At 33.4% G+C, this 26,515-nt stretch overlaps 1 protein-coding gene across 1 annotated transcript in view; it reads left to right on the top strand.

Annotated features, from left to right (window-relative positions):
* LOC115874733 (amyloid-beta-like protein) overlaps window positions 1-26,515 on the top strand; it is a 298,193-nt gene that overhangs the window by 197,256 nt on the left and 74,422 nt on the right. Inside the window, exons 2-3 of the mRNA XM_030890003.1 lie at window positions 11,932-12,132; window positions 25,738-25,885. Coding sequence (XP_030745863.1) covers window positions 11,932-12,132; window positions 25,738-25,885 — 349 coding nt within the window. The remainder of the gene's footprint in view (window positions 1-11,931; window positions 12,133-25,737; window positions 25,886-26,515) is intronic.

Raw genomic sequence — 26,515 nt, 5'->3', positions numbered from 1 at the left:
GTTTTAATTTCCATTCAAAAAATATCTTGGGAACGGTTGTTCGTAGCGATTTTTACCAAGATACTTTTTTTACTGAAAAATGGATATGTACCGATACTTGAATTTTTGAACGAGGCGTAGCCGAGTTGAAAAAATTCTCGAGATCACCAAAGTAGTTCGCGCACGAGTTGCAAACAACATTTTTTTCTACAAACATTAAAATCGGGAAGCGTGAGAAAGCGTGAGCTTGGAATGTATGTTTTTTTTTATTTACATCGTCATCGATACATTTAATATCATTTAACATCGTCATCGATTTCCTTTTAGGTCGTTTTAATACTTGGTATTTCTGGTGCCTGCCGCCGCACGGTGGGGTATTAGCATGAAAAAGGTGATCGAAATTCGAAAAAGCAAATGTGTTTAAGATTTCCCAAAAAAAGATAAATGATAAGTTAAATCATCTCTGCCATGAATGGCGTTGCTATGGGTGTGTTTAGTTGCATTCATTTGTTTCAACGAAACGTCAAAGTTGTTACTTCTCACAGATAAGAGGTAAATGGCTAAATTTTATGTTTAAAATTATAAATTGTTGTTGTTCTTGTGCTCTTTTTACGTTTATATTATCGTTTTGATTGAAAATGGCTCAGCAAGCTGCAGGTATGTATTCTACAAAAGCGTATTATTTATTTTGATATTCTCTATACTAACGATTTTTTGCAACTAAAAGTTAGGCGTTCAGAAAATTTGATTAAATCTGTGACATTTTTATTATACTTAGAGATTTAGTAGCGCATTTCGAAGAATCCAGCATATTGTCTATATACGTTTTACTTAGTAAACATTGGGCTTTCATACAGTAAAATAAAATACTGCGACTTTTTGCGACTTTGCTGATAAAATGAGAAAAACATTCTTGGTTTCCTCTAATTTGCCAATCAGTGCTATACTAATGCGAGGTGTAAACCGCGATGGCATTGTTGTGTACAAAGCGATCGCATTAGTGCCATTAGCAGTATAGCACAATTTGGCATTAGTAGCGACTTTAGTGGTATGGGCATTGCTCGCGAATCAGTCGTAGCATTAGTAGTAGTAGTTGCGATATTACTACTGGCACTGACCGTGGAAACACTGGAACAGTGATTTTTCTTTCTTTTTTTAGAATCGACGAATTATCCTTTATTTTGTTCATATTATTTCCTCTTTAATTGAAAATAGCAATAATTTATATAAGGTCTACATAAAAAAATTTCGATCAACTATCAGTGTCAAATACCCCACTGTGCGCCGCGCCATGAGGAACTTACTAAAATGACGGTCGATAACATAGAAGATAAAGATTCAATTTTGATTGTTAAGGTACCCGATACAAAAACAAACATAGACCGAGTCTTTACAGTGTCAAATTTGAATTATATTGAGATTTACCGAAAATACGCAGCTCTTCGTCCAAGAAATGCTACCAGTCGCAGATTGTTTTTAAAATATTAAAATAAAAGATGTGTTAACCAAGTGGTCGGCATAAATTCTATTGGTAAGATGCCTAGCATGATAACAAAAACGCTTGAAGCTGTCAGATTATGAGGCCTACACTGGGCATTGTTTCCGGAGAACTTGAGCCACACTCCTTGCTAATGCAGGGGGTGATATATTTAGTTTGAAGCGCCACGGAGGATGGAAATCTTCGACAGTGGCCGAGAGATACGTCGAGGATTCTATCAACAATAAAATAAAAAGCGTGTCAAATACCGGGATCAAGTACCTCTACATCAAAATTGGATAGTGTTTCAAGTCCCAAAACTCCCATATCTCAAGCAGAATTAGAACTATTTAGTTTGGGATTAAAAATTGGTTCGTGTACTGGTTGTACTCTTAATGTCAATCTTGTAAATAATAACTAGAATATGCATTAGTGTTAAGTTTTTAAGAAAAACGCAGTGGTTTAACAACTATTTATTTATGCATTACTTGAAGCGTACATGCAGTCACAAAATCTATCTGTCAACTGTCTATAGTAATGTGGTAATAGGAATGGTATAGAGTATCGATACAAATAAATAATAAGGATTTTAGTGTATTCTTCTCAACACCCCTCCTCGCTAAAATCCTTTAAACCTAATAAATCTCTAAATTTCAAAAATGATGGCCCTTGCAATCCCTTAGTTAAAATATCAGCTTGTTGCTTACTTGACTCTATATGTATTATGTTAATATTACCATTTTTTACATAATCACAAACAAAATTAAATTTAAGCTCAATATGTTTAACTCTGCGGTTATTGCATGGGTTTCTTATTAATGCTATACAACCTTGATTATCTTCAAAATATGTTATTACATTAAAGTTAATATCAAAATCAAATAGTAATTTCCTTAACCATAACCCTTCACAAACAGATGAACAGAGAGCTATTAGCTCGGCTTCTGTTGTAGACAATGATACACACTTTTGTTTTCTTGTACACCACATTACAGTGTTATTATAAAGTTTAAATACAAATCCAGTTATAGATTTTCTATCAATTGTATCATTACCCCAATCAGCATCAACATAGCAACATAACTCTTTACTCTGATTTCTATGATAAGTTAAACATACATTAGTATTACCTCTTAAATATCTTAAAACTCTTTTTAGATAACTCCATATTTCATCTGTAGCTTTATCTTGAAATCTACTAAAGAAATTTACAGAAAAATAGATGTCAGGTCTGGTTCCAAGCATCAAATACATCAAACTTCCTATTAATTCGCGAAATGGTTTAGTTTTTAGATTTTTAGGATCGGTACATACATTCAATTTTAATTTTTGGATCGATTGGTACTAATGAACTTTTACAATTCTCCATCTCGAATCTTTTTAAAATACTTTCTGCATATCTTGATTGATTTAATTTTAGAATACCCTCTTCTCTATCATAATCTATTGCTAGTCTAAGAAAATATTTCAATATACCTTTGTCTTTCATTTTAAACTCACTCATTAACTGACATTTTACTTTATTTATTTTTTCCAAATTTACCCCTGATAATATTATATCGTCAACATATATTAGTAAATAAATTTTATCATTTTTACAATCTGAAATATACAAACAATAATCGTTTTCTGATCTATAAAATCCTATGCTTATCAGGTAAGTATTAATTTTATCATTCCAGCATTTAGATGATTGTTTCAACCCGTATAATGATTTTTTAAGTTTAAGCACTTTATCTGAGTTCCACATCCTTTTAGTTGTCTTACAATTTCTTCAAATTCCATTAAATACGCCTCTAATGACTTGTTCTCTTCTAATTTAAGCGATAGTAACTTTTTCTTTAAATACAACTGACCTGGTAGACCTTTTTTCTCATATTTTTCTTTTAATGTTTCCCACATTTTATAAGCTGTCTCCTTATCTCTTAAAGTTTCGAGTTGACTATCTTCTACACACTGGACAATTAACGATTTTGCTTTTGCATCTTTCTTCACCAAAGCTTCCTTTTCTTTTTCACTCATTGCACCATTTATCCTTATTTCTTCATTGATTGCATCAGTTACATTATTTTCAGCAAGAATCATTTCCATTCTAAACTTCCAGTTAAAATAATTTAACCCATTCAGAGCTTCAATTGAATATAATTTTCCCATTTGCGCCATTTTCGTACAAAACTTTCCCGGTATATTTCCTAACCTTACTTTTGAAAAACTCGCAAATTCCTGGGATTCTATTTGTTTTCACCAATTCCTTTTTATTGCTCTGGATGCTCTGTATCCTCTGGGTGCTCTGGGCGCTCTGGGCACATAACCTTTTAAGAAAAACGCAGTGGTTTAACAACTATTTATTTATGCATTACTTGAAGCGTACATGCAGTCACAAAATCTATCTGTCAACTGTCTATAGTAATGTGGTAATAGGAATGGTATAGAATATCGATACAAATAAATAATAAGGATTTTAGTGTATTCTTCTCAACATAAGTTTGATATTTGTTATTTGTTTATTCTTGAATATTTCGAAATAAATAATTCGTTATGATTTAGTTCTTCATTTTCCATGAAAATTCCAAAATCCCATATAATTTACATGCAGTGTGCGAAATAGACATTTCGCGCATTACTTCCCGCACCGTGTCATGGTAACGTAGGAAAATCAAAAAAAGTGTTACTTCGCATATTGCTATCAATTCGAACCTTGTCATTTTTTGACGTTTGTAGAAAAAAGTAAATATTTTTATAAAGATTGATTGTGTTATCATGGTGTTATCAAATACATAAGTTCAAAATCATGTTTTTAGAAGTTTAAAAATGATTAATTGTGATTATAACAAAAAGTTTATCGAAATGTAACGTTTTTAATTACTAAAAAATAATACATTTTCAATATAAAATATATTTAATTTGATTTATATATTTTTTTTCTGTGCTGGCGTTAATCCAATTTTATTAGACTTAATGAAAATATATGCGATTTTGCAACAAAAATGTACGTCGGAAATTTTATTTTCCGATGTAAAAGCCAGCAATGTGCTCGCCTGAATTTATTTTAAAACGCGCTTGAAATTTGAAGTTATTTTTTTGTCATTTTTGTTCACCAGCGATTTCAGTCTTCCATCCCTGGAATGCCCAGTTTCAGCATTCCGTTTTTTTTTCTATCATGCTCGGTAGAAATTTTAAAATTCAATGCCAATTTTTTTGGAGAAAAAAAATACCAACGGTGATGAGGAATGTTTCTTTATAATATATCGATATCTATCAATAGTTATGGATATATCGAATAACAATAGGTGACTTCAAAATTATCGATATATCGATAACTATCGTAACCTATTAATGTATTGATTGCATTGCCATTAGTATCGATTATTGATAATTATCGATATATTTATATATCAAAATTTATTTTTGCACGGGTAGAATTGAATTTACCTTTTTTAAAACCTAAATATCAGTTAAAAATTTCAAAATTGTTATATAAAATAATATTTTTATTGAAATAAAATAAGGTTTATTATATTTTCAGTTTTCCTTAAAATTTTCACACCCTTATAGCAAAATAAAATACTAAATCACCACAATACACCAAAACACTTCCTTTTACTTTTATACTGGACGCGCGATTCGCTAACTACGTTGTAAAATGTTTTGGTGTATTGTGGTGATTTAGTGTTGTGGTAATTTAGTGTTTTATTTTGCTGTTCCAACCCCTAATGTAACTGTAACCCTTATTTTATATTAGAATACTTACTATTAGGGATATATTTTTAGATGCTTTATTGATTGCACAGCTACACCACAATCGACTGAACTACACATTTTGAAAATTTACATATTTCATATAAAAAAAAATTGGCGCCGGGAGGCACGTATAGCCGCCCATGCTAAACTTGACTGATTTTGATATTATTACAAATTTTGTTGCAAATATTATTCCTTATCTTAATTTGAAAACCGCGTTTCGCTCGCTACTGTAATTTTGGAGTTACGATTTTTTAAAATTTTTAACCCCCTCCCATACCCCCTTACCGACACCCCACACCCACCAAAAACTAATGGCCAGATTCTCGGGTGCCACAGTATTTTTGTGCCAAATTTGGTTAAAATCGGTTAAGCGGTTTTTGAGTTATCGTGTTACAGACGGACAGACAGACAGACACCATGAAAATATTTTGTATTTAGGTCATTTATGACCGAAATAACTCATTTTGAGAGAAATTAAAATTTTTTTGCCGATCTTAATAGCCTACCATACCTATTGGTATGGTCGGCTAATAATAGCAGAACATTAAATCACCTAACAAAAGCTATTTTTTTGCTTTTAAGTTATCTAAGTTAGTACATCAAAAGAGGCCGCAAGTGTACTTTAAATTTTGAACTGACAAATATCATTTTCCGTCATGAGTGTCCCAAGTGTTCAGTAAAATGTCAGAGTATGAACTGGTTCATGGATCAATAGATAATAGCCAAACGCTGCAAATAGACAGGATTACTTAACCTCTTAAATAATACAATATACGTACTTTGGCCAAATTCCTATTTCACTTCCTCCCATATCAGCAACGACTGCACTTTCTATGGACAAATTTGGCCGATTAAACCGTCCTGATTAATTTACAGTTTTTAAACAGAATTATCCGGTCTAGTTGGGTTTATGAATTGTTATTAGCTTACTTCAGGTTTTTTTATTACCGATTCTGAACCGTCCTAGAACTGTGATACTCATGCGCAGATGGACATATAAAGAAATTATTAAGTTTGCGCATGCGCTGCCTAGTTCTAGGACGGTTCAGAATCGGTAATAATAAGAACCCAAACAAAGCTATTAGCTTTTTTCGTTTTCCTGTTATTACCGATTCTGAATCGTCCTAGAACTGTGATGCGTATGCGCAGAAGGAAATATGAAGACATTATTTCAATTGCGCATGCTCTGCAGAGTTCTAGGACTGTTCAGAATCGGTAATAACAGGAAAACGAAAAAAGCTATTGTTTATGAATTAACACGGACACAGTGATAACGGCAGGGGGAGGAGTATGTAGGTACAGTGACCAAAAATACCGCATAGGCGGGAACAGCGACTCTTTGGAAGCCGAAGCGTCGGTTACAAAATGTGTCCCAAAAAAAAGTTACATATCAAAGTTGTGTTTTTTGTAATGGAACACACTATATATTAATTGATTTTCGAATTCTAGGAGAAAAATAAAGGTGAGTTTTATAAGAGAAGTATATGACTAAAATCTAAGGTTTTTGACATATTTAACATTTTCTAGAAATAAAGAACAATTTTTAAATTACAATAAAAACTACCTATATTGGAATTTACCCGGTGTAGCCTAATATGTAGTTAAAAAGGTTGCCTACCCCTCAAACATAGATTTTCCTAGATATTTTCATTTACATGATTTGATCTGAGTAGATCTTTATTATTTGATAAAACCTAGGTGGCTGTGATATGTCTGACGTTACTTCAACGTAGCTGTCTAATTAGTTCAACTTTAATAACTAGTTATAATTTTTTGTCAGTTAAAACAAAAAAAAATTCTCAGGAATTTGCCGAAAAACTTATCCTACATCAGAGAGAATTGATATGATTGTTATGAGTTGGTGAATGCAGTGTGCATTCACTAATTAATAGAATAGTTAAATGCTCCTGATTTTATCTAGTCTGGTTTTTTTATGAGGACATGTTAAGGACAGTGTTTAAAAAACTCGACCAACTAGTGTCGACAGCATGAGATAAATTATTGTAGCTGCTTTTTCAGGTAGAACTCCACATGAATGCCTTTAAAATGAAAAGATCATTTTGAAAAGACAATCATTTTATGCAGTTAATAGGAAAGGAAGCATTTTGAGCATTTGATTTCATCCAGCTAATTTTTGTCGCATAATTATAGGTTTATGTCTAGTTTTAATTCTGTAATAATTAAAATATATTTTAAACGTGTATTTTTTTATTACCCTTGAGTATTTTACTCCACAATTTTTATTTTTGTTAAATTAATAAAAGGTATATCACACAGCCACCTAGATTTTTTCAAATAATAAAGATATGATGACGCAAAATCATGAAAATTAAAATATCTGTGAAAATCTTTGTCTGAGGGGTAGGCAACCTTAATACTATTTTGAAGATATATAAATTCCCCATTGAACACCGGAAAAATATACTGGGTGTTCCATTTAAAATAAAGGAGTAACTTGCTTTTAAAAGTACTAATGTTCCATATTAATTTTGTCTTAACCTGTATAACTTTTCGGGTTAAATTTCAATTTGGTTTAACATACAATGGTTACTGTAATTAAATATCAGGCTATACAGGATCAACTAAAATTTAGGTAGCTGTTATCGAAATTTAAAATTTACTCTTTATTTTCACAAAATGTGAAATATGTCAAAATCTTTAGATTTTAGGTATATGCTTCTTTAATAAAACTCACCTTTATTTTTTTCCTAGAATCCGAAAATCAATTAATATATAGGGTGTCCCATTAGAAAAAACACAACTTTGATGTGTAACTTTTTTTGGGGACACCCTGTATAATTCTATATATTTTTATAAAATGCTTTCAGTTAACCTACATATGCTGCCAAAATTTCATTTCGATATAAACTACCGTTCTCCTTGGAGCTTCCGCGGCGTATGAGAGGCGCCACCCTGTACAATATAATTTTTGTTTATGAAATAAAATCCAGCCAATATGTCTAATGAAGTAAAATAAAAATAAAAAAAAAAAGAAAATCACTGTCTTACGGATAAAGTTTTTAGAAACTAGCGTGAAAATGCATCCCTATAAAATATCTTCTTTTAAAACTTTTCTTCTTTAATATTTTTATTTCCATTTCATTAAAAAATCTATTTTCCGGAGTATTTTCGAAGTAAAATGGAACTATAAAAGTCACGTCTGATAAAAATATCTTCGTTTGAAACAGTCAAATATATGAACGATTCAAAATATTTTTATTTACTCTCAAAGAGCTCTATATAATCGAATTCTAGTTTCAATTTATTATCGATGTGGAATCAAAAGGAAGGTGCTGCCTTACAGGATTCGAAGTAGATGAATGAAATTTTATTATTACATTGTTGTGTCGGATTTTTATTTTAGGTCTTTCAGTTGTTTTTTTTTTCTTAAAAGAAAGGTAAAACTAGATAGACAAACAACAAATGTTTAACCCATCTTTCTACTATTCTGTAGCTGAGTACGTCATAAAGTAAGTAACAATAAAATGGTAAAGTAAAGGTACATTCAGACTGAGAGCGTCGAGCGTCGCGTAGTGTTAAGGTGCACGCGCACTGAATCGGTACCAGTCCGGCGAGAAACGGCGAAGGCGGTGACTCGACTATCGTAGATAGGTAGAGGTAGGAATCTGGCCTCTACTGGCCGAAATGTTTTAGTGGACGCCGGCGCCGTCTATATGTACGATGGTCGCAGTCGCTTTTGCTGGTCAGTCCGATCTGATGCAGTGCGCGCCCAGCTTTAGCGTCGCTTTCGGTCGTTCAGGGTGGGAGCGTCAGCGCAGCGTCATTTGAGCTTGTTCTTTATGGTTTGTAAAATGGCTTCAAGGAGAGCAGTTTGTCTAATGTTACTATTGGAAACACCACATTTTACATTCAAAAGAATGGACAAAAAGTAGGAATTCACCCTATAAACAGAAGACGATATCTGCTTGGAGAATTTTATCATTTATATCTTGAATTTCGAAAGCTCTCATATATACATATACTCGTACTGTGAAAAAATACTTACTAGAAATACCTAGAATTGTAGCTGTTTCTTCAAGTAGTCAGTCATACAGATTTATATTTTTATATTGAGGCAATTTTGCATTCCACAGTGCTGGTCTTGCCTGTATTTCGGCGATTAGCACCTCTGCGTGCTGGTCCTCAGACGCCATGACAACCACTGAACGCTAGAAATCTCGCCGAAAAACAATTATTCAGATTGAACTCGACGCTTGACGCTCAGTGGACGCTAGTGCAACGCCGAACGCGACGCTGTCTGCCTGAACGGTCTAATTTAAGTTAAGGGAATTGATTCCATTTCGTGGCGATGCGGACGCGACACAAAGCGACGCGACGCTCGACTCTCTCAGCCTGATTGTACCTTAATGATGTTTAATCGCTGTTATCACTCACGTCAATATTGAGATGAACCGCTTATTTAAAAAATAAACATATTTCTTTAATCCAAAAGATTCATTTTTGAGACGCTCTGTATACATAAATAAAATTATTGATTTTTAAAACATTTATACACAAACGAGGGAGAGGGAAATCAGACAACGAACAGAGATGATAGATGTTAGGTAATAGCTTTTAGACTACCGTTCGAGACGCATTAATGTTTTTTTTTGTAAGTTTTGTGACAAAGAATGTTATTAAAGGTAAAGTAAATGTTTCCTCGTTATTTAACTAATGTTAACTAAAATATATTATATTATATTTTCTTGTTGTAATGTTCTGTGCCTAGATCATATATATACTTACGTGGATAAATCAACGCCATAACATTAGCATTAAAAAATATGTCCCCAACATCACGACATGCCATTTTCAAACCTTCTTTATTGCACTTATGAAACGTTCAATAGAGGACCTGACTTTACGCATGCGCATTAAAAGTGGCACGTATTTCCAAAATAATTACAATTTTATCCGGTTTAGAAAGTACAAATTATACATTGTTATGGAAACCAACTTTTCATTGTCATCATATTGTCATAATCTTTTGTCATAATCATATATGTTATAATGTTATTATTCCACTGTGTAACAACGCTTGTTTTTGGCGTTTTTTATTTTAAACATTGTATTAATTACTCTTTTATCGACCCCTTTTATACATATAGCCAAGGATGCAAGTGTGTTCAGTGAGATGTTAATTATAAGTTTGTGCAATTATATTTCTATTTTTTATTCGTTGGGTTTTAATTTTTGGGTAAATATTCGTAAAAATGACAAGAAAGTGTTTGGTGTGTGGAAATTATAATATAAATATTCCCGAATTATCTTTTCACAGGCAAGTAACGTATTCAGTTTTTCTTTTATGTATATTAAACCACATGCATACTTTCTTGTTAGATTTCCTAAGAATATTGATATTCGTACGGAGTGGCTAATTTATTTTTTATATAATTTAATTTTTGTGACAGTAACATTCAATTATTGTTCAAATATATGCATTTTACAAATTAAATTTTTAAAATTAATGTTCAAATTTGGCGCGTGGGCGATAGGTCCTCGACAAGGATAGATAGAGTAGAAGCACCGCGTGTGCAACAAAAAAAGAAGATAAATGGAAGTCGTTGATATGTTTGGGACAGTTTCCATAGTGATTTACTTATCCACGTAAGTATATATGATCTAGGGTTCTGTGCTTAAGCTTTTACTTATTGATTTGATCTGTCAAAGATATTATGTAGCATGTGTACTGAATACTTTACTTGCCTATGAAAAGATAATTCGGAGACCTTTATATTAGAACTTCCACACACCAAACACGTTCGAGTCATTTTTACGAATATTTAGAAAGTCCAACGAAAAAAAAAAATAGAAATATAATTGCACAAACTTATAATCAACTTCTCACTAAACACACTTGCATCCTTGGCTATATAAAAGCGGTCGAAAAAAGAGTAAGAGTAAATGTATGATCTAAGGTCATAACGTTCTATTTTCAACAACGATATATACTAGGATATTTATTTATTTTAAATAATTTAGTTATTTCATATTATATATTGCAATTTTTTTGATGGATGGCATTTTCTAGCTAAATAAATCAAATTAATTTTTTCATCCCCTGATGTACTCGCCGCGTATATTGATTATTTGAATTTAGGGATATTTAATTTAAGGTAATTATTTACCTTTTAGGGTACAATTTTTGATAGACTCTCCAAATTTAATTAAGTGTACATTTTAATCTAATGGAATTTCGTGTTTTTACCGGTTACAAACTCTACTTAATTGGAAATTATTTTAAAATCCTCAAACTACAGCGCAAATATTTCGAAAATGTTTAAAACCATTGACATTTTAAAATAAATATTAAAATTTGGAAAGGGTTTTAATTTTATCCTACCATTTCCATTTCCGTAATTGGCATTATAGCGTTTTATTTGAAAAGCACTCGTATTGAGACAGTCTCTAAAAAAATAGTATTAAAAAGTTTAAAATACTAATAATAACCTGGTTTCGGTTATAATCGGTTTACGCAAGTTATTTTGTACAAAATTTGTGCAGATCTATAAATTATTTTATATTCGTAACTCGCTAAACTTATTTTGAATTTAATATCGTTTAGTAATAATCATTAAATATCAATAAACCGTTTTGCAGAATTACATTTTTTTGTGAAAATACGCAAAAATATATGATTTTTAAAAGTTTTTTGTTAAAAATACTATTGAAATTGACTGCTACTTGAAATTTTGATGGTTAAAATTTACTGAAATTACCTCTTGTTACAGGGCTTAGATCCGAACCTGAGTTCGGGAGGCGCGGTGGCCCATTTCGAGCCCCAAGTAGCCATCCTGTGCGATGCGGGACCCAGAGGGCAAGAGGCCTACCAGCCCAAATACATGACGGAGCAGGGCGAGTGGACCTCTGATCTTCGATCTAAAGCCGCCTGTCTCAGAGACAAAATGGACATTCTAAACTACTGCAAAATGGTAAGTCGAATTGGTAGTCACAAACATTAGTTTTGTTTCTATGAAAATAATTGGAATACGAATGGTGTTGATGATTGAAGATGTAGTCCCTCCTATAAATTTTTTATATTAATGGTACAAATCTGAAAAATTTTGCAATATCAGAAACCAGCATAATATCAGATTTATCTATGTGGTTAGTGAACTTTAGGTCTCTTTTATTCGAAAAGTTTTGATCCGACTTCACACTTAAAAGAAACTTTACACTAAATTACCAAATTTTTAAGTAATTAGAGTGCCAAATCCTAAACACATGATAAATTGTAATTGAATATCACACAATGTCCAAATATTAGCGCATGCAGTAATATGTTTTTGTATATTTAACACTTTGAATAAAAAGATTAAGGAAGCAGTATATTGCTATCCATGTATTCATGCAAGCTAGGCGGACAAAGGGCCCTAGGGTAGGGATCCTTGACAGTTCTGTTTGACGATTCATTTGACATATTTGAAACATTGTGGATTTGTCAATATTTACTGAGCTTATTTTATGTTATTTATTATTTATTCTACTACTGATAGTTGTTTAAAAATAGTAAATCTGGAATGAAATTGTAGCAGAACTTTGACACTATTGCGATTTATCTATATAAAAAGAATCTAAAATGGTTGTGTAGCGTGCAGTAGATATCGGTCAAAAATCGAGGGAAATAATGGAATAACTTTTCGCTTGTAAGTGACTATATAATATATATACGTGTAGTAAACCGATTATTTATGAAATTCAGTTAAAATTAACTAATTTTATATTTTTTCGTGCATTTTTGCTTTTATTTAATTAGATGTCAAAGAATTTAGATACGTCAATTTGACTTACCTGCTTCCGTAGCGTATGGGATGTTTGTGTTAATAAATAATTATTATAACTTATCTATTTTATTAGAATTGTATATTTTATAACAATTTAAATAACTACCAACATTTATTGACAACGTAAATTTTTCTGATTGAATTAAGCGCTAGAATTTTTCAGTCAAATGAAATATTGTTTAACTATTTTACCTTGTGTATCAACTAACAAACCGGTATTTAGAAAATAGGCGTATTAGAAGAAAGTTATGGTTTGGTTTATGTTAAACTAATATTTAGTCAAAATTTGATGGCATTTGCTACTGCACTTAACTCTTTGCACACGAATATCGCTCTCGAAATTAGAGGTAGAGGCTCAAGATAAGAAAAAGTAAAGGTTCATTAGATCCTCGCAATTAGTGGTTTCAATTAGCGTATAGAAGTTTGTTCCTCTAATTTGAATGTAAGCATTCAGAATGTCAAAATTAATGGTAGGAATTTTCAATTAGGGGAAAAAGTTAACAAACTTTTAATTTTTCCACTAATTATATTACAGTTGAGGGTTGGAACCTTTGGTGTTACACAGCAAAATAAAAACACTAAATCACCACAATACACCAAAACACTTTTACTTTTACACTGGACGCGCGTTTCGCTAGCCATGTTAGCATCATCAGCAGATGATTATAAACTAAAGTACAATCTATAAGTTGAGCGTTTATATACTCGTTCAGTGGGCACCGAGTGGGCGTGGCAAAATCTAACCAACCGAGTCAGAGCCCATTGAGCGTAACAGTTAGATTTCCGCCACTAGAGTAGTAGGAACAAAGAACTTGAAGGAATTGGACCGTTGTCTCTGTTCATACTATCTTTACATTTATTAATTCTGATGCTTTCATATTAAGATCTATACAATGTTCTTTATCAACAATATGTTCGGCAACGCAAGATTTATCCGGTCTACCATATCTTATCTGAGCTAAATGTTCTTTAAATCTAGTTAATATTGATCTTCTAGTTTGCCCAACATATTTCTGTTTACAATCTTTACAAGAAATTTCATAAATACCCGACCTTTCCAGTGGAGGTGTTTTATCCTTTGGATTACCTAATAATTGTTGTAATTTATTATTAGCACTATACACAAGTTTATAATTGACATTCTTAAAAATTCCTTTTAGACCACGGAATAACTCTCTATCAAACGGTATTGAAAAATATTTAGACGTATCTTTCTCCACTTGAAAAGTCGAATTTTCAGAAATCATTAACCTATACCTACGTTTTCTAATTAATTTATCAACTAGTGAAGGAGAATATCCATTACACTCAGCTACCTTCCTAATGTAATCTCTTTCTATTTCATATCTTTCGTTGGAAAGTGGGAAACTAAGTAATCTATGACCTAAGAAATTTAAACTAGCCATTTTATGTTCAACACTATGATGTGATTCATTAGGAGTATATCTGCGTGTGGTGGTATTTTTCCTCTAGATATCAAATTCCAGGCAATTATTAGTATTTCTAATAACTAATACATCTAGAAATGGTAATCTGTCGTTGTTCTCAATTTCATGCGTAAATTTAATGGAAGGAAAACGATTATTTAACTTAGAAATAAAATTATCTATGGTGTCTGAATGTGTGTCAAAAACAGCAAAAATATCATCCACATACCTAAACCATACTCTTGGAAAATACTCAAACTGATTTTAGCCTCCACTTCAAACTGCTCATGAATAAATTAGCCAAAAATGGAGACAATGGATTACCCATTGCTGTACCTTCCCGCTGTTCAAAAAAGTTGTTATTACATTGAAAACAATTTTGTTTCATACATAACGATGTAAGCTCAATATATTCAATCACAGTTTTGTTGTCGAGACCATTTGCGTTCAGTAATTCCTTCAAGTAGCCTAAAGTATGTGGAATTGGAACACTTGGGAACAACGAAGATACATCAAAGGAGACCAAAATTTCACATTCATGCAATTTTATATCTTTAATTTTGTCAATGAATAACTAAAACTAATTATACTTCAAAATTTGCGAGAAACGTCATTTTGGGCTTTGGTTATCTTCCGTCAAGAGAAATTGTGGTTAGAAATCAAAAGTTGGTTGTTTTATAAGTTAAATATTAGGATTAAATATAACGATCTATGGATTGCTAGAATATTCTATTAATTTTAATTGTTTTTAAACACTGTGAATGATCGTAAACTAAAAGGTATAAAGTATAATTGAAACCACTAATTTATTCGTCTAATTGCGAGATTGTGAATGAAGCTTTAAGTAGGATTTATAAACTCACAGTTGGATTTGGCTTTGGCGTTGGCGCCGCCGCCCAATTCTTAAAACTGTATATTACCATAAGAGCATTTATAAACACGGTTGGCGTTGGCTTTGGCGCCCGGTTGCCGTCGGACTTGAATTATGTTTAACTTTTTACCGTTCGCGGCGGTTCGCCGTCCGTAGCACCACGTAGCAAATGACGTTACAGCCAATAGAATAGTAAAGAGGGATCACGTGATGCTTTGTTTATATCTAGTTTTGAAGTATGGGAATTCCAAATTTTCCCAATAACCCTAATAGGGTAATTTCATCAAGACCATTACTTTCCAAATCCATAATTAAAAATCTCGAACAAAAAACCAAAACTTTAAACACTTTCGTCTCTAAAAACGCCCTATAGACTCTGCTACTCTCAAGTAAAAAGTAAACAAAAATGTAAGGTTAGATCTGCCCAAAACGGCCAAAGCCAACTGTCAACCGTCGAGTTTATAAATGCGATTTTGCGGCGCTACGAACGGTCGACGGCAACTCCAACGCCAACGCCAAATCCAAAGCCAACTGTAGAGTTTATAAATCGACCTTTAAGCTTCATTCATAACCAATACAAAATAAACAATTCAGAATAGTGGAATAAATTAGTGGTTTCAATTACACTTCATACTTTTTAGTTTACGATCATTCACAATGTTTAAAAAACACAATTAAAATTAATAGAATATCCTAGCAACAGCTTGCGTTAGTGAGTTGTATCTTGTATTCCTAAAGAAAGCCTAATAATATAAAACAATCAACTTTTGATTTCTAACCACAATTCCTCTTGACGTAAGATAATTAAAGGCAAAAATGACATTTGTCGCAAGTTTTGAAGTATGATTAGTTGAAAAGTCAAAAGTTTCATAACTTTCTACTAATTGAAATTGTCTATCTACCACTAATTTTGACGTTCTGAATGCGTACATTGAAATTAAAGGAACAAACTTCTACGCTAATTGAAAACACTAATTTATTCAGATCGGGGAAATTAGCAACTCATTGAAAGCAGGAATTATAAAATACGATCCTGCTTGGGCTGTTACAATCCTGCTTCAAATCCCAACCCAGCCACACCTACCAATTTTCAGCTATAGTTACTTTTATTTTGGTTGCTGACTTCCCAGTGTTGGCAACATGAGAAGCAGAATCGCCCAAACTGGTTCCTGCTTGCGCTGCTATACCCCTTGATGCATCCTGCTCTAAATGTCAGCAACACTTGCTGTTTTTAAGATAGGCAAGTTTAAGTCTGATTGGTGACGTCACACATAGCAACACTATAAAAACAGTTTTGGCGATCCTGCTTCCCATGTGTTGCCAACTGGGAAGTTAGCAACTAAAATAGAAGTAACTATAGCTCAAAATAGGTAGGTGTTGCTGGGTTGGGATTTGAAGCAGGATAAAGCAGTATTGTAGCAGCCCAAGCAGGATCGTATTTTATAATTCCTGCTTTCAATGAGTTGCTAACTCCCCTCACCTAATTTATTCCGCTAATTGCGTGGTCCTGAATGAAGCTTTAGGCTGTATGATAACCACTATATTATTTTTTTCTAGTTATGTGTTGCTCATTCTTGATGTAGACAAATGTAAGTGTCTACTTATATCTGTTCCATACAAAGAGTATTACTTCCGAAAGAACGATTCGCAATGCCGAAATAATTCAGTGCTGCTACTATTCTCAATGTGCTATGTCTCAATTCGCTATCTATCTTTGACCTATTTTCATGGGAACGTCGTTGATGCCATCCATAACGCGCCCCTAATACTCTTTCTACGAGCTGGAGCGCTCGCGGCGCATAAATTATACACGTGGCAATCATTACACGTCATATAATGCGCTACGAAGAAAACCGTAGAACGAGAGTTGATGGTAAATTTACCGGAAAATTCGACAGTTTCGTTGCCGCTAGTTCAGAATCTATCGATACACATCGCCAGTTTTCAACAAGTTCTTGCAGACGTTGCTATGCGTTTTTAAGAGTTTTTATTTCTACACTCAGATGCAAAAAAACGCAACGGAGAAATTTATAGTCATATTTAACGTGTTATATTTTTGTTATTTTTAGCCCTATTTTCATGATAATTAACACACCCTGTAGAAATCTTATACTTTATATTCATCAGCACTTATGTTCATATTTAAGCCGCTGCACGACGCAGGCACAGGGTTCCTTCAGAATCCATCAACGCGTATTGTACTCCCGCTTGTTTAATAAATGTTTTTAAAAACATCTCCACAAAAACCTCAAAATTAACTGTGCGTATTTTTTTTTCTTCTTCCTTCTTCATACTAGGCGAATCGCCTATTTGGTTTCGTCGTCTCTACCGGTTAGACTGACAAGTTGTCGCTCCATCGTTTTCGTGGACGTTCTAAGCTTCTGCGACCTAGCGGTGATTTGTCGCGTGCAACTCTCACTATCCTTCTGTTGTCCATTCTGCTGATATGGTCGTTCCATTCTTCCTTTCTGCTGAGTACCCACTCATTTACATTTTCCACCTTGCTCGCTCCTCTAATGCTTTCATTTCTCTCCCTGTCCAGAAGCGTCTTTCCAGCTATTCTGCGTCTGCGTAGTACTCTCATTTCGGTTGTTTCTAGTAGTTGTTTAGTTTTCGCTGTATCAGGTCGAGTTTCTGCAGTGTATGTCATTATTGGTCGTACCGTTGCCTTGCAACGTACCTAGGCAACGGTAAGTTTTCCTAAAATATAATTTTACAGTCAGACCATGTCTCCTGGGCATTTTATTTTTTGGACCATGTCAATACATGCCTTGGTTAATTTTTAAGAGCGAAATGAGCTTGCCACCAACAATTTACAATTTTTTCAATTATCATTTCTTTTTTGAAGTTATTTTTCAATGTGACAAGGCGGCTTGGGTGATTATTGTGAACTATATACTACTATGAACTGCCCATCATGTTCGACGTTTGGCAAATGCTTGACAGGAGGGTTAGAGGTCGCGAAGCAGTACCAGCTTCATTAAATGAACTTCGCTTGGTCCTTAAAGAAGAATGGGAAAACATAACGCAATATGATATATGCAGACTCAATGACAGTATGAACGGACGTATACAGGCAGTTATAGCAGCCAAGGACGGTAATACAAGGTATTAGGGTATCTTTTACATTTTTTTTTCTGTTGGTATACTTGAGTATTACAAATGTTCTTTAATCACCAAAACCATCAAAAATTACATCAAAAAGGAATGATAATTAAGAAAAAAAGAGTTATAAATTGCAAATTGATTGTTATCAGTTCATTTCGTTCTTAAAAATTAATCAAAGCATGTATTGACATGAATCAAAAAATAAAATGTTCAGGTGTCATGGTTCTGACCCTAAAATTTTATTTTAGGAAAATTTACAGACGAAATTATTGCACAGGGTGTTTTAAACTTAGGGTAAAAAACAACCCCTCGATTAACCTTGTATAATATGCCATATACTAAAGTTTATAAAAAGCTGAGTTTACGAATTAAAATTGATATAATTATATACAGCTTGTTAAAAAATTCATGAAAATAGGGCTAAAAATAACAAAAATATAACATTTTAATTTTTTTACCAAAAACTCCGTTGCGTTTCTTTTGCACTGAGTGTATCTGTTGTAGGTTGTAGGCAGTGATAGGTTATGGGTAAATACCCAACAGGTAGGTAAATAAAATTTGGGTACTTATAGTATGTCTCCGGATTGTCTTTACAAGAAAAAAAAATTGTATTATTCACATTTTGAGAAAAATGCAGTCTTCATAAAAAATTTTGCTTGTTCTAAAATGATAAATCCCGTTTATACTTTTCCAAATTTCCGTATCGTTTTAGAGAAAATGAAAAAAAAACATGAAAATTTATAATATACAGGGTGCTACAAATTCGAGGTACGAGCATTGGTATCTCGGAAACCGTAATAAATACGAAGATAGTTAAATTTTGGGCAAAGTTGCGGCTTGGGATGTTCCTCAACATGCTATCAAAAAAGTTTCAAAAATGTCAAGGATGACTGAGTTTTTTATGAAAACCTATTTTTTTGAAAATCGATTTTATATTTTCCTGTCGTTACTTTTTAAAAAACCAAAAAACTAATTGCACATTCTCATAGCCACTTTATCACTGCTATCTGATAGTATTTTAGATTTTCAAATTAGCTGATAATTTGTGAGATACATAGGCCAACTTAATTTTTTTAAATACGGACCTGCATTTTATATTTGAGATTTTGAAAGATTTTAGTTCGAGTACAACGATATGCCACACTAATGCAGAAATTGACTGGAAAAATATAAAATTACAGAAAAAAGTGTAAATTTGCCGGAAAAATGTAAATTTACAGAAAAAGTGTAAATTTACAAGAAAAATGTAAATTTACATGAAAAGTGTAAATTTGCCGGAAAAATGTAAATTTACAGAAAAAGTGTAAATTTACAAGAAAAATGTAAATTTACATGAAAAAGTGTAAATTTGCCGGAAAAATATAAATTTACAGAAAAAGTGTAAATTTACAAAAAAACTGTAAAGTTTGCCAAAAATATTTTTCAACGTTATTATGGCAGCTCAATGCTTTCGTAGTTAAGAGCCCGAATATAATCATAAAATCTGTGAAAAAAGGACCAAGGTTGGAGTACTATTAAATTTTAATTCGGTTTTACCTTGTTGCCTTATTCCACGTGCCACTCGCGTTTGGTCCGAAAGCAAATTAATTAAAATATAATAACAGGTAAAATTGCGTTTTAAAGAGGCCGGATCATTGAGGAGAGGGACCATAATAGCGCCATTTACTTCCTATTTTTTTCTTTTAAAACCTAATTTAAAAAAATAAAACGGTTTTCGGTAGGTTTTCCGGCGTTCCTAATTTAGTCCATTTTGAAGTTGTTCAGAGCAAAATTGAGTTCTTGTCGTGTTGAAGTTTCCGTTCGGGGGTTTCTAAAGAAAATAAAAATAAGTATTTATTTTGCTTAAATACAGATTTTGATTACACAAATTTTTACTAAAGATTAAAGGTTTTAATGAAAAAAGTCTTTAAAGGCTTTTAAAGTCACATGAGATAGGTATATTGATTTTTTTATTTCTTATTTAGATCAGAGTTTACTTTAGCATTAAGTCATTAAGTTATGCCGTTGTTTAGGCATAAAAGTAAAGCATTTTTACGCCTAAGCATAAAAGTACGAAAATACCGGGTGCGTCGCAAAAGTGGCTCGCCCCATAACTTTTTTATTTTTTCAGATAAAACATCGAGATTTGGTATGTTAGTATATGACATAAATTAGGATTGATTGACGTGTTCAATTGTTTTCGGTCACTTCCTGTTTTGCCGGAAATGACTTCAACTTTTGCTTTGCAAATATGCTAATGAGCCACCCACGTTCCATTTGATAAAATTGGGATATGATTAAAAATACGATTTGGGCATCTTTTAACCGGCCAGGATAAGATACTAAAAATATCAGACTATCAAATCTATTTTTCCAAGACTCCTTGATTAAAAATTAGTGTTTTTAACACCGCCATGGCACTCTATATTGAAATTTAAAATACAATTTTGTTTTAAGCGAAAATGTCAAACATTGACATATGATATCTCATCCTATTCAGAATGACATTTTCTATCTAATAAAGTAGGAAAATACCGAGGGTGCCATTTAAAAATTAAAAGTTGTAGTCATTTCCGGTGAAACAGTAAGTGGCCGAAAATAATTGAATACGTCGATCAATCCTAATTTATGTCATATACTAACAAACCGAAACTTGTTTTTATATCTGAAAAAATAAAAAAAGTTATAGGGGTGAGCCACTTTTAAGACGCATCACCCGGTATATTATTAAACTGACTAAAGTGTCAAATTCAACGAACCGCAACCCTGGTTCCTCGAAATATCATTACTTACAAGATATTACTTTTAATTTTTTTTTATATTATTCTGAACGGGTTAAAATTATTTGTGATGTTTGAAAAAACAGCATGTTCTATATTCGGAGTAAAAATTACTTTTCAGCCAATGACACTTTTTGAACAGTATCATTTTTACTCCTAATAAAACAATATACTATTTTTCAACACTGCCGTATTTACTATCAAAATAACCTTTTACTAATTTATCTGAAAATTGTGTTCCACTTTCCAACTTCCTTGGCTTAAAAGGGCTATATTTACCATTTTTTTTAACTTTGCTCAGGCTACATTTACTTTGCCTAACTTTGTTTTATAAATTTTAGATAATCTAACTTAATTAAAGGACGTTTCTCTGCACGGACTAACTTTTTCGTTTGACCTATTTAATAAGTAAAGCTTCTAAAATGGGAAGTTAAATATAATTCTAATAGTTTAAATCGAATTTTACGGAGCATAGTGGACTCTGTAGTTAGTCTGGAAGTTTGCTCTTTCTGCTGTATTAAGGCATTTAAAGAAGGGACAAAATTGTCTATCTTAGTTCAATCATTTCATATTTTTTTAACAAAAAAAATTGTGTATGCACCAGAGCTGCAACAAGTCACTTTAAAAAAAGAGACGAAGTCTTAAATTATAAGTCATTTCTAAAATCAAAATGATTTAAGTCTTAAGTCAATTTCGATATAATGTCCAAATGAGTTAAGTTTTAAGTCTTTGACTTAAGTCATTTTCTTTCAAGTCAGGCCATTTTTGTAAAGACTCATAAAGGGCCCGAGTTAAGACGCTCCAAAGACCCATTAAATCGGACGATTTCTTCGACATTGATGATGGGGTTTCATAGTGCACGAAACGTCGTCAAACTATCATGAAAAGATGAGACTCTTCGAGCCCCATCTACTTTCCGAGTTTCAGAGCCCTAACTCATATAAGGCCCGAGTTACGACGCTCCGTCTTAACCTCCGGTCGTTACCACTTTTCCTCTCGCGTCTCGCGTTTTGTGTGTCACGGCCTTAAATTTTCACTCCCATTGCGTGTAAAGAAGTTTCACTTCAATAAATTAGTTAGTATAGGAACTTATCACGAAGTTAATTTGGTATATATATTGTTAACTGGACAGTTACTTATAGGGGAACAGAATGGCAACACTGCCTATTGAGAACGCGTGCACTTAAGCCGGGTCCACATATGTAGCACTCTATTGTATCAGGATCATGTATCACGTATCAAGAGCTTGTATCGTAAGTATGGACGTTTATTTGGGCTGTGTCGACTGAATATGCATATCGTGCCAAAGTAAGCGTCCATACTTATAAAATTCATACGTACCAGCGTACAAGCGTGCGTATCATTGTATATGGACGGTACAACAAATCACCTTGTATCGTCGTATCATGTTCATCAATTTTTCTCAGCGAACCCTCAATGCCCCTTTGATGATCGGAGAAAAACCGCCTCAAGACGGGTCAAGGCGTATCAAGTCAATTGTATCGTTATACTGTATCAAAACACGTCCAAATGACAGATCGTGATACGTGTATCCGATACGCAGTGTTAAGATACGCGCCAAAATTCGGATTGGCATGTATCAGATACGGTATCACAAAGGTGTACCATATGATCGCGTTAATTCGGCGTCCAAACTAGCGATCATGAAACATGTTGGTGCAACGCGACGGAGATATGATACACGAAGATGCTACATATGTGGACCCGGCTTATAGGGTTTTCTGCCGACTCGTCCCGTCGCGTCGTCTGTCGACAAGCGGGCCGAGGTTGCCATATTTCAACCATAAAGCTCTTGCCGCGAGTAATAAACAAATTAATAACCTCTGTACCTATATATTATATTTGGTATATCAGAAATGTTAGCCATCTGGAATTTTACATTTTTTGCAATTTGTCCACCTCAATTTTTACATTTTTCGTCAAAAAAGGTTACGAATTGATTTGTAGAGAATTGAATTTTCTACAACTTTTATACGAGGCATGTTTTTTAAGTAAGTACCGTTTTGGAATTAAAAAAAAACGTGCTAGATATATAATATAACGAAAAGATATCGCAATAACTTTATTTTTACATGAAAGCCTGTACCTTAATCTACTTTTCTACATAATTTCCGTGAATATTGAGGCACTTGTCATAACGTGGCACCAGTTTTTCAATACCCTCCTCATAAAATTCTGCCGCCTGACTGGTTAACCACTGTATCACAACTGTTTTGACTTCGTTATCGTCTTGAAGACGCTGACCGCCCAGGTGTTTCTTCTATCAAGTGCAGGAATCTTTTATCAAGTGCAAAAATCTATCAAGTGCAGGAATAAATTGTAGTCACTGGGCGCCAGATCAGGGCTGTATGGAGGATGATCTAGAGTTTCCCATTTAAAAGATTTGATGAAATCTTTGGTCCGATTAGCCACATGTGGACGGGCATTGTCATGCAGCAAAACAATACCCTTACTCAACTTGCCACGTCTTTTGTTTTGGATTGCACGGCGCAGATTGTTCAATGTCTCACAATAAGATGCTGCCTTGATTGTCTCATTACGAGGCAGAAACTCCACTAGCAATACTCCTTTTCTGTCCCAAAAAACTGCACATGATTTTCCGGGCAGAAATTGTTTGCTTAAACTTCACTGTTTTGGGTGATGATGAATGTCGCCATTCCATGGACTGTTGTTTCGATTCTGGTGTTTCGTAGGCCACCCATGTTTCGTCACCAGTAACAATTTTGTCTAAAAAATCTTCACCTTCATTGTGGTACTGCTCAAGGAAAGTCAATGCACTGCCTAAACGTTGGGTTTTGTGCAAATCCATCAACATTTTCGGAACCCAACGTGAACACAATTTCCGGTAATTCAAGTTCTCGGTCACAATGCGATACAAAACACTACGAGAACATTGAGGAAAGTAGTCGCACAATGATGAAATTGTAAAGCGTCTGTTTTCTTTCACCTCTTTGTCCACTTTCTGCACCGAATCTTCATTAACGACCGAAGGACGCCCACTCCGTTCTTCATCATGCACATTTGTGCGGCCATCTTTAAATGCTCTCACCCTTTTCCTTACCATTCCATCACTCATAATGTTTTGTCCGTAAACTTCACAGATCTCACGATGAATATCGATCGGTTTTACGCCTTTAGCACTAAGAAATCGTATGACAGCCCGTACTTCACAATCGGCGGGGCTCACGATTGTCGGAGGCATCTTAAACACTCAATAAACAACGTATACAATGAAGAATCAGACTGTACTGGCACAAAATAGAAATCAACCAGAAGGTTGACTCTCAAAATGCGCGCGAAACGGTGGCTAACCTAAAAATTCCTTTATGAGCGGGTAACACCTGTCAATGTAGCGGCGTTACCGGTTTAGTCAGGGCAGGTCAGGGTTTAGTTGAATTCTGACGATCGCATAATAGGAATATATCACATAAATACGAATTTTAAAAGCGGAACAAATAAAAATAAATTATTAATAAGGAGAAATACATTGATATTAAACAAATGCATAGATTGTTTTATTTTAAATACTGTATTAACCCATCTTAACACAATACTTATTACCTACCTACCTAATCATAATTTTATTATTATAATGAGCCTGATTTATCTGGGTAACATTGTGTTCAAGCGAAACTTTCCCAGCATTAAAAAAAACATTTTTATTTTGATAATGTGTACCCAAAACGCAGAACGTGCCTCTAACAAATAAATTCAGGATTGTAAACTGTTACACTTTAGAACGTACCTATAGCAACGCAATTTGCGTAATTTCCCAGACCATAAAAACTTTTAAGAAAGGTGTAGGGATGACCACGGGTTTCTGCCAACCAGTAAAACGCAGCTGGTGAGTAGAAAGTTGACCTTTAATTAATTGGTTTAGTTTATTTTTAAAATTCACGATCTCTACCCATTTCCAAATTTTTGACTACGCATATATTATCTGCCTACCTAATTGCAAAAAAAACGCTGCATAAAAATTACATGTGGTGGTACATATACAATATAAACTTTACCTTTCGAAATAACGTATTACGTTCAGTCTGTAATCACATACCTATCAGATAATAAAAATACTTATTCAATATAACCCTGACAACAGCCTGCGAAAGTGTTTTAATCCGGCCCTGAGAGTTACCCGCTGCTAATATGGCGTCGCGATTCGTGAAACGTCATCAAATTCGGCAGAGTCGGCGTTCTGGTTGATTTCTATTTTGTGGTACTGGCGTCTGTGCATAGACAAGAGATGTAGGTAACCAGCGCGCATGCGCGGAACACCGACCGTAGCGCTGCGGCGGCGGAATCGCAAAACGGTACTTACTTAAAAAACATGCCTCGTATGTATAAGTCATTTTGTTAAAAGAATATTATTTCTTGGCATTAATTTACATAAAGTGTCAAATATTATGACTAAACGTGGCTCTTTCAACTTTTCGACAATTCATAATAAATATAAGGGGCATATTTAATCGTATTATATTATCGTTTATCATTCCTCAATTATTTAACTATGTATTATTTTTATTTCTAATTACTATGTCATTTGAATAACAAAAATCTTTGTTTTCAGGTGTATCCCAAACGGGACATAACCAATATTGTGGAAAGCAGTCACTATTTAAAAATTGGGTCTTGGTGTAGAGCTGGTGCCACTCCCGGTTCTCAATCTAGAGGAAAATGCAAAACTGCACGTTGGGTTAAACCTTTCAGGTGTCTAGGTAAGTTATTAAGGACATATTGTATCTGTATTAGTTTAGTTAGATTAGTTCTTATGAATTTTGAAACGATGTTTAAATATTTTCTTAATATTCACCATTATAAAACTGTAATCGAAACCCTGGCGCAATATCTTTCCAGGTTAATCCACTTTGCATAAAACCAATAACTATGAAATTAAATAAGTAAACAAATAATATAAAATAAACATAAAATACTACACCAAAGTCGCAGAAAACTTAAACGAGTTAAGGGAATACGCAAAGCTATTTAAGAAAGTTATGTAACAATTGCATTCACGCAATCTCCGTCATTTTAAATATAAAAACCGTATTTCGCTCATTCCTTATTCAATGTCGTTTCAAAAAAAAATGGCGAATGCGCAAGGAAATGCTACCACACACACTTCATCTATCTATCTAAAAATGTAAATAATCAATTCTAAGCTTTGTCTATTTACAAAGTCACGTAAACAAATAGTCACAAAATCATTCTACCTGTGATTCTACTTTCAAAGCGTCTTTATGCAAATCACACTTTGTACCAAATATTTATACAAGATACAATTATATTGTCTCAAAGTATGGAGTAAAACTGACTAGGTGATATTAGGAACTAACGAAATTGTTACA

The sequence above is a fragment of the Sitophilus oryzae genome, unplaced genomic scaffold (assembly GCF_002938485.1).
Source record: "Sitophilus oryzae breed Bouriz unplaced genomic scaffold, Soryzae_2.0 scaffold_1297_pilon_pilon, whole genome shotgun sequence".
Taxonomy (NCBI): domain Eukaryota; kingdom Metazoa; phylum Arthropoda; class Insecta; order Coleoptera; family Curculionidae; genus Sitophilus; species Sitophilus oryzae.
Note: the sequence above shows the minus strand (reverse complement) of the source record. Positions and strands in the feature narration are given on the sequence as shown.